Source organism: Sardina pilchardus, chromosome 2 (genome assembly GCF_963854185.1).
Source record: "Sardina pilchardus chromosome 2, fSarPil1.1, whole genome shotgun sequence".
Taxonomy (NCBI): Eukaryota; Metazoa; Chordata; class Actinopteri; order Clupeiformes; family Clupeidae; genus Sardina; species Sardina pilchardus.
This window is the reverse complement of record NC_084995.1, coordinates 31,806,825-31,816,082: the sequence shown is the minus strand read 5'-3', so window position 1 is coordinate 31,816,082 and position 9,258 is coordinate 31,806,825. Positions and strand designations below refer to the sequence as shown.

General features: G+C 39.7%; 1 protein-coding gene across 1 annotated transcript; it reads left to right on the top strand.

The window, feature by feature from the left end:
* The first annotated feature begins 6,275 nt into the window (after positions 1-6,275).
* On the top strand, positions 6,276-8,757 carry snai2 (snail family zinc finger 2). Its single transcript, XM_062556206.1, has 3 exons — positions 6,276-6,472; positions 6,766-7,287; positions 7,779-8,757. Exons 1-3 carry the CDS (start codon positions 6,394-6,396, stop codon positions 7,958-7,960), a joined length of 783 nt encoding a protein of 260 aa, XP_062412190.1. The 5' UTR covers positions 6,276-6,393; the 3' UTR covers positions 7,961-8,757.
* The last annotated feature ends 501 nt before the right edge of the window (positions 8,758-9,258 follow it).

Sequence of the window (9,258 nt, the reverse complement as noted above, 5' to 3'; positions counted from 1 at the left end):
TATAGCTACCCTTCAAGCAAGTGACAGTCAGAGAGCACATTTTGAGAGCCTCTCTCTGCACTAAACAGGGTTTTCTGTATGAGCAATGGATAAAGTAATACAATAGGATGGATTTTGCTCCTCCACCTCAAGGCCTTTTAGGTCAATATTTGCCATTCCTCGTATTGATTTTATTAGTGTTAGTTGCATGCACTTAAGTCCAATTTACATAGCCTGAAAGAGACAAAAAGGTCTCATGAACTAGAGTACTATACTGTTCAGTAAATAAATGTTCTTCAGCTACCACTCCTGTTAGTTATTCACTGCATGTATAAATCAAATGAAGGACAATTCAGTTAAAAAATTAGTGGAATTGAAGGGTATTGAGGGGTATTGAGTGGTTGGTAAAAATCCTATTGCAGTGCAGTTCAAGGACCAGTACATTGACTCTGAAGGTATTGTGTGGCACTGTGTAGCATATTCCATATAGCGCCCTCAGATTTATTGGCTCTCCAGTTAAGAGCAAGAGGCTATAAAATCATATTATGCTGTTTTTTCTTAATTTCACAATGAAAATAATGAGGATCCAACCTTGAAGAGAAGCACATTTATTCTGAGAAGAAAAAGTCTGCATAAAGAAAAAAAAAAAAAAAAAAAACCCACACATGCCACAATTATTGGCACCCCTATATTAAATTCTTTGTTAAGTATATCTTTGCCAATAGAAGAGCTCATAGGTTTCTCATATAACCTCTCATAAAGGATTGAGAACATTCCTCTTTACAGAATCTCCAGATCGTCCTCTCCTGTGCACTCTCCCCTTAGATCACCCCATTGGTTGGTGTTCAGATTAGGGAACTGATATGACAGAAACTTGATTTTATGTTCAGTAGGACTAATGATCTTTTGGATCATTGACATGATCCAGTCACGACCCACTTTTACTGTCTTGGCAGAGCCATTCAGATGTGGATGTAAAATTCTCAGGTATTGTTCTTGTAGTTCATACCATGAGCCCTTGAAGTCTCCAGGGCCTCTGGAATCAGAGCAGCTCCAGAGCAGCACTTATACTTACAGTATGCATGGGGTACTTTTGAGTATTGTCATGTTTATGTACGTCAAACCCACCTTGAATGTCTGTTGGCAAAAACATCAATTCTCTTTTCATCTGACCATATTAAATGGTTCCAGGAAATGTCCCAGTTGCATTTAGCAACTCCTGCCATTTGTATTTTTAGTTTAATGACAAGTAGGGTTTTCTCTCTCTCTCTCTCTCTCTCTCTCTCTCTCTCTCTCTGGAATGCTTTTTAAATAATCTGTTAGCATGGAGTTCACTTCTGGTGTTTTTCTTAGACTTGGTGACCCAAAGTTGAATCTTTTTTCTGGGCCATTCCTTCAGTGCTCCTCATGGATGTTTTGCTTCTACTATTCTCCTCACTGTAGGGGCAAGATGAACACAAGTCCTTTTCCAGGCAAGTTCGAAATGGTTCAATTTGATTATAATTGTAGTTTTAACTGTAAATATGAACATTTTCAAGGAAGTGTATCTGTTTGTTACTGCCCATTTACAAAGGTCAATACACTTTCCCCTTTCCCTTGTATTTCTCATGTTGGAGAATTGGTTACAGTATGTTTTCATCGGGGTTTGTTTGTTTGTTTGTCTGTCTGTCTGTCTGTCTGTCTGTCTGTCTGTCTGTCTGTCTGTCTGTCTGTCTGTCTGTCTGTCTGTCTGTCTGTCTGTCTGTTTGTCTGTCTGTTTGTTAGCAAGATAACTCAAAAAGTATGATGGATTTCGATGAAATTTTCAGGGAAGGTCAGAAGTGACACATGAAGGAACTATCACATTTTGGGAGTGATCCATATGGCCACGTGGTGGCGATCTGAATAGTTTAGGTTCAAATGTATGACAACCAGGAAGAACAATACAGGCGGATGTCTGCACTCTCTGAGTGCTTTTCTAGTTTTCATTGTGAAACTAAGATAAAATGGTAAACTGGGGGGGTGGTCAAGATGGTCAAAAAAATATTTTATTATTTCATCAATCATCATGCCTGATCCATTAGTGACCCACTGTTAGATGTCCCATCTTGTGGTTACATAGACATTTAGGACATAGTCAAATGGACTTTTCTTTTTGTAAAACCCACACACATTACCATGAATGTCAAATTTAATTGCACTACAGATATTTCTGTACCTAATTTTACAGCCGCTGCCTCTGCCGGTTTTGTAAAGCCTCTCTAAAGTGCTGATATGATGAATTGATTGTGCATTCCTAAATATATGTTTTATTATACGATAGGCTACTCGTGCTGATGCTTAGAGGTTTTCATATAGGAAGCCTGAATTGCTGACTTGCAATGTTGTCTCTGTTAAAATATACTACCAGGTTATTCTGCCATACTTCTATTGCGGTAATCAGAAATCCATCAAGCTGTCCTTTCATGATTCACCACTGTCCATCAAATTCAATAACAAGATGGTTTAGCATCGACAAATGATCCATTTCCCACAATTTGTAATATGATTAGTCAGCAAAACTAGTCCTTGAAAAGCAGACCGCCATTGACAAGTGATATATATTTTTGACAATGTCTGAAAAGACACCTGTCAATAATACTGACATAGAAGTAATAGAATCATTTTCTACCTTACTGTCCACAGAAAATAAATGGCTTTTACATTCCTTATTTACAAAGGAGCAAAGCACATGGTTCCCTGTCAGTAATTAGGTTTTGCAGATAAGAAAACAAGTCCACAATTAACACATTTCAAGTTTCAAGCCGGAATGAGATTAAAATGATTTGCTGAGTCTGAGCCAATTAAACTGTTCAAAGTGCCACCAGACAAGTATCTCTTTGTTTGCGGGGAAGTTCACCTGATATCTCTCCTTCATATCGGATAAGCTCTGTTTGACAGGGTAATTAACAGGACTTGGCATTGTTTGGCATGATCCAACAATGATGATTCCATTTTAAGTTTATTTTGGTCAGAACAGCTCTGCTTTCAATGTTCATCAAAAATATCACAATTCATTGACATATGGATTCGCCCAAAATAAATATTGGACACATCAGAATCCCATTGCTTCCAGCAGCACAGATCTATCTCAGTACGCTAGCCTATCTGGTCTATGACCTAGAACAGCCTTGTAGTACTTCATTGTATTCAATCACACAACACAATCATCACTGTTCAGATAGCTCCTGCCCACACTCAAGATTCAAAAGATGGCTGCTGATGCTACAACGAATGACGCATCTGCAAAGAGTTTCCAGTGGGTGGAGATAAAAATGCAGTATTTATTAAAGCAGTCATATATGTATTGTTGTACCATCCTTTTAGATATTTTAAAGCAGTCATGTTTATTGTTGTACCATCCTTTTAGATATAGTGTAAGTAGAATATTATTGTACTGCATGGTGTGCATTGTTCAGGCTGGTGGAGACAGGGTGTGTGTCTGTGTAAGCACATGTATTGAAAGTGAGTCATAATTAGACCTTGGACTGTCAGCTTGACATTGTGTTATTAACAGGAAAAGCCAGGATACAGTAACGCGAGAAATTGCTTTGGTTTACATGGAGCCCATAGAGCCAAAAGTCTACTCGTTGTGTATAATGTGGAAATGAGTGACATTTTCCCAAGTCATGAGCAAATCCAATTTCAGATTTCACAAATTAGAAAGTGTTCTGAGATCACAGAAAAGTCCCTTGTCGGGGCCCTATTCTTTCTGTTTCTGCAGTGGCAAGCAACAATTCATGTTACACAATGGTGCGCCCAGAGTGAATACAAAAATAGAACTAGAAATGCAATCATTCAATGAGCCAGGATATAAAGTCTGTCTAAATGTGTACTCTCTCTCTCTCTCTCTCTCTCTCTCTCTCTCTCTCTCTCTCTCTGTCTCACACACACACACACACACACACACACACACACACACACAATAATGTGGAGGCCCAGGCTCTTCTAAGGCCCAAATGCAGTACTATCCTGGATGACAGACCCCCTGTCTTCTTATCGCTCTCTAAGTTGCCCCTGTATCTTGTGCTACCCAGGGCCAGATGTCCCCCGCTGTCTGGGGTGTGAACATAGTGAGAAGAGACGCGTCTCATGGGCCATCCATTTTGTACAACACTCCTGTCTAGGTCAAACACTATCCTGGTAGCACAGTGTCTCAAGTCTTTCACATACAACACCCTGTAGATGTTCCTCTTCACTACTGTATCTACATACCGTACATATAGACATCATTCAAAATTCATAACACTGGCTTGTTTTAACATGGTTCATAAATCATTAATTTGCTGTGCAAGGATTTTTTTTTTTTTTTTAAATCCTGTTTAATCACATGTTTAATTCATCTGTGAATAACAATCCTCGCTTGTGATCTTTGTATTAAAACAATCTAAGTCACTGGAAATCTGCTGTTTACTTGAATTCTTTTCCATACTGCGTACTCTCAGTTCAAATCATTTGCAATATAGGAGCAATAGCAATAAATATGTTGTAATTATGTAGTTATTATGATTATTTCAGTAACATCAAATCAAAAGTAAACTTGTCAATTAAGCAGTGTGAGTGGAAAATATAACTAGATGAAACTTTAGTTTACCTTATCTCTTATATCTTATTATAGCCATATATGTTTAGGCATTCAGTTTAAAGATCCTTTCGCAGTCTGTGATTTGATTTTGGTTTTGTTCAAGCTGTTGATATTTGAGCAGAACTGCCAATGAAATGACATTTCAGCCCCTTTGGCTGGCTTTGTTCATGGCTGGGTCTGAGGCACTAGGTGTTTTTCACATTGACAAAGCCAGAACTGGGTACAAGCACCAAGATTTCTTTTTTAGACCTCTAACACTGGGCGGACAGCTATAGGGACCTAACACTGAGGAGTCAAAGAGTGTTTAATCCATTTTATTGCAGTCAGTGGTGGTCAGTTAAAAAGAAGCCGTATAGAATGCCTGAATGTGTGAGATATCCCAGTGGATATTTACCCCACACTGTCATCCATGACCATGATATACTGTACGTGTAAGTCTAAGTAATTGCACAACTGAGGATGACATAACATAAATGCATCTTTGTCATATAACTGCCTTCAGCCATTCTGTCTACCTACAATTACCCTGAGTATAACTGTTATGGGTTTCTCACATGTCAAAAGGTGTAAGGAGAAAGATGCTATTCCAAGGACCTCTTTTCTTATATAAGAGGGTCTTGCAGATATTAGGGACACATTAATATGAATATAACCTAGCCTCTGTGGGTATAAAGCCAACAAAAACCTTGAACCTATTCAGAGTGGTGGCCCATTAGGTCCACTGACATCTGTGATCAACATAGGCCAAGGCTACTGCAGGTAATCTTCTCAACACTGGAGGGCGATGTGGAACAGCCCATGCTTCTAAAAAGAAGGGAGCGTTAATTCAGTTGTTGATACCCTTGTCCTTGAAAAGCCATTGGTGATTTCACTTCAGAGAGAGGAGAGCCTTATCTAATTGAGCCTTATCTAATATCTAAAATATCAAAGAGCTTACACGAAGAGTAGGCTATACTCAGATTGCTTTCGTCACTATATGATGTAGGCTATAGATCTCTTGCAATAACACTTTGATAACAAAGAAATGAAACAAAGTTCCTCATTGTTATTAATTTATGTTTGGGACCTGTTATAGAACCTAAATGATGCCGTGTCATTCCATTAAATAAAATTGTTTCTTTCAATCACTTAGCTGAATTGAATTAGACATGCAATGGAATAGCCTAACTGCCACTGATTTACTTTCGTATTAAAAACTATCACCAAGTATGTAGGCCTAGCCTAAAGGTCATAATTTTTGCAGCAGTCATTATGGGCCACAGAAGTATCGGGCCTCCCCACGTTAGGAAGGTTCGCTCATTTTGGCTACATGTGACTTTCTGCAGCATTCTGAAAAGCTATAGGTTAAGTTGCCATGCCCATTAAGTTTAGGCCTTCCCTTTCCTTGGTACAGTATAACGGGACTTTCATCTTCACATTTAAAGCGAGGATGCTTCTGCGCTCCTTGTTGCTGTTATATACAACCCTACTTTATTCAATCATTCATACATGCATGCTTTTCAAAACACCTGTCTGGTCCGAGGATCGCAACGACTCCGCCTATACTAGGGTTGAGAATAAAACCCAAAGTTCTTATTGGACTCAGGAGCGACTCTGTAAATGACGGGTATGTAACCACTCCCCCTGCACCTGATTGGGGGTATTTACTTGTCTTTACCCCAGAGTTGGACTGTTCAAACTGCTCAGTGTTATGGAGTGACTTTCCAGTGGAATATGCATTAAGGACTACCACTTCCCGAATTTGTCGATCTATGTGAGGACCGTTACGTTTATCTGCAGTATTTTTGGGGAACGCTTGAAATATTTTCAAGATGCCACGCTCATTCCTGGTAAAGAAACACTTCAACTCATCTAAGAAGCCGAATTACAGTGAACTTGAAGGTCCAACAGGTACGTTTACGCAAAGGTGTTTTGTTTATCATAATGTGTTTAATAATTAATTAAAAATAATTTGAACAATATCTTTGTCGATATGAAATGACTAAATTAGCCTATTTATGTTATGGCAAGTAGAGCTGTCTTGGAAGTTCAGTATGGTTCCTTAGGACCACCCATGAAATTGCTTAGGCGAAATAATTTGCCCCTAATACTATAGTTTAGTTTAGCCTGGTGTATTTCTTTCACACTTTCCCTCCGTTTTTAATCGAAGTTTCCCCGTTTTCTTTCTGTCTGTTCTCTTCCAGTATTTATTTCACCATGCCTTTACAAAAGTCATCCAATGCCGCTCATCCCTCAACCGGAGATTCTTAGCTCTGTGGCATATAACCCTATCACGGTATGGACTACGAGCAATTTGCCACTCTCCCCACTCCCAAGTGACCTATCGCCTGTGTCAGGATACCCATCCTCGCTCTCAGACACGTCTTCCAAAGACCACAGCGGTTCGGAGAGCCCCAGGAGCGATGACGATGATCGCATGCTCACTAAGCTCACGGACCCTCTCGCCGTGGAGGCTGAAAAGTTTCAGTGCAGTTTGTGTAGCAAGTCGTACTCCACGTACTCCGGGTTGATGAAGCACAAGCAACTGCACTGCGACGCACAAACGAGGAAATCTTTTAGCTGTAAATATTGCGAGAAGGAGTACGTCAGTCTTGGAGCTTTAAAGATGCACATCAGAACTCACACGCTGCCTTGTGTCTGCAAGATATGTGGGAAAGCTTTCTCTAGACCTTGGTTGCTTCAGGGGCATATTCGAACACATACAGGTGAGCTATTTTATAATTGATACATTTATATTCTGTCTGAACCTAACTTTGCCAAAGGCTGAATCTGAGTTCCATTCCATTGCTCAAGTATGAGCAACACAAGTGCATGTTGGTGAACATAGGTACCAGGCTATAAATCTGTATTTCAGAGAATTGAACAAAAGTTTGCAGTGGGGCAGTTGTTATCAAAGCAGTGTAATTATGTTATGCTCATATCTCTGTAATTAACATATCAAGTGGAGAAAGTCCCTTCTTTCAAAGTGGAAGTCATGGATGGTCTCCTCTGATCCACCTGTCCTCTCTGAGTTGACCCAGTTATTGTAACCCCTTTGATCTGGCCTTTGTGTAAAACAGCCCACACTCATAGCTAAGTCCAAAAAACGTCACTTGGAAGGGTTGTTTGTACACTCCTGTTAGTCTGACTCTGGCAGCGTGTCTTGGTGGCGTCTGAATGCTGACCTGTTCTGCTTCATCCCCTCCTCTCTCCCCAGGCGAGAAGCCCTTTTCCTGCCCACACTGTAGCAGGGCCTTCGCCGACAGATCCAACCTCAGGGCTCACCTCCAGACCCACTCGGATGTGAAAAAATACCAGTGCAAAAACTGTTCCAAAACCTTCTCCAGAATGTCTCTTCTGCACAAGCATGAGGAATCTGGCTGTTGTGTAGCACACTGAGCTGGGCTACTACTGCCCCACCAAAGCCTTCAATGCCAGATTTCAGTGTCACTGTCAACTCTCAAAGGTGATCTGGAGGCCTTATTGAACACTGCATACTTAAGCTTATGCTGAAATATTTTGTTGTTGTTGTTGTTGTTGTTGTTGCTTCAGGATGTCTGCTACAATTCAGTGTAACGGAACTGGAGTTTACACTTGCGATAGCAAGTGTATTTTTCACATGCTTTCATCTGAACAGTATTTCTTGCTGTGGCAATCAGTGTTGGGCTTCTGCCTCCAGTATACTGTAAATGAACTCTTGGGAGGCTGAGAGGGTTTCGTAATGTAAGCCCTGACTAAATGTTTTATTCCAAAGCCAAAGTTGCCTTATGGGATAGGTTTCTGGTGTGGTCGCCATTGTATTTAATTGAGAAAACATTCTGACATTCCACATGGTTTATGGTTTAACAAATGAAAGAACTGGTGCCTTTTGTTAGGAATAGCTGCAGCCATTACTACATTGGGGAGAAGTGCTAGATTTCCTGTTGTACTTCAAGTATTTCATCTGTTGCACAATAGTGAGACAACAGCTGTTTACCAGCACTCAAATTGCAATACTTTTTGATAAGTGCCTTACAATGATTTGATGTTTCTTATGTTTTTATAAACATTTTTTGCTATTGTATTTTATAAATATATATATTGAATGTATGTGTGACTGAAGTGATTGTATCTTGATGGTGTGCATTTCTAAAAGAATGAATGAATGAATTTCAGAACTGTTCTTTTTTACACTTTTTAAATAAAATGAAAGAATGTCCTAATAACGTGAATTTCATTACACCTATATTTAAAAGAAAAAGCTTAGTTTACTTAGTTTGACAGTTTAGCCATTAGACTAAGTCATTGTCCAGTCCACTCATCGTCAGAATTGAATTAATCCTTAGTAATTCACAGTTCATCTAGGGAGATTGACGCACTGCTCAGCATTAGCATGCCTATGGGAACCCAAAGTGTTATGTTAATAAGAGCATCCTACTAAATTAGCCACTGCTAATGGGTGCTATTCATCAACTACACTGTCTCATCTGTTCCTCTCTGGTTCTTTGTCTTGCGTCGCCTCTGTGTGGTTTGACTGTTGTGTCTGTTACCACAGAATTATGCCAACTCATGTTGACTCCTACCATTATTCACTCAAAGGAACCAGGTGGCACCTCCCCTTCCCCATAAACAGTGTATATAGAGCTGGATGGCTATTTACTTACACAAAGCTTTGCCCTTGTAAACAGTGGATGAGAATGTCAGTGGTAATGATGACA

What these genes read in the sequence shown, in the direction of transcription:
- snai2 (XM_062556206.1), top strand. Translation starts at nt 6,394, where the DNA reads ATGCCACGCTCATTCCTGGTAAAGAAACACTTCAACTCATCTAAGAAG. An exon ending in TGAACTTGAAGGTCCAACAG is followed by an intron (nt 6,473 to 6,765) that starts GTACGTTTACGC and finishes GTTCTCTTCCAG; the next exon opens with TATTTATTTCACCATGCCTT. An exon ending in GCATATTCGAACACATACAG is followed by an intron (nt 7,288 to 7,778) that starts GTGAGCTATTTT and finishes CTCTCTCCCCAG; the next exon opens with GCGAGAAGCCCTTTTCCTGC.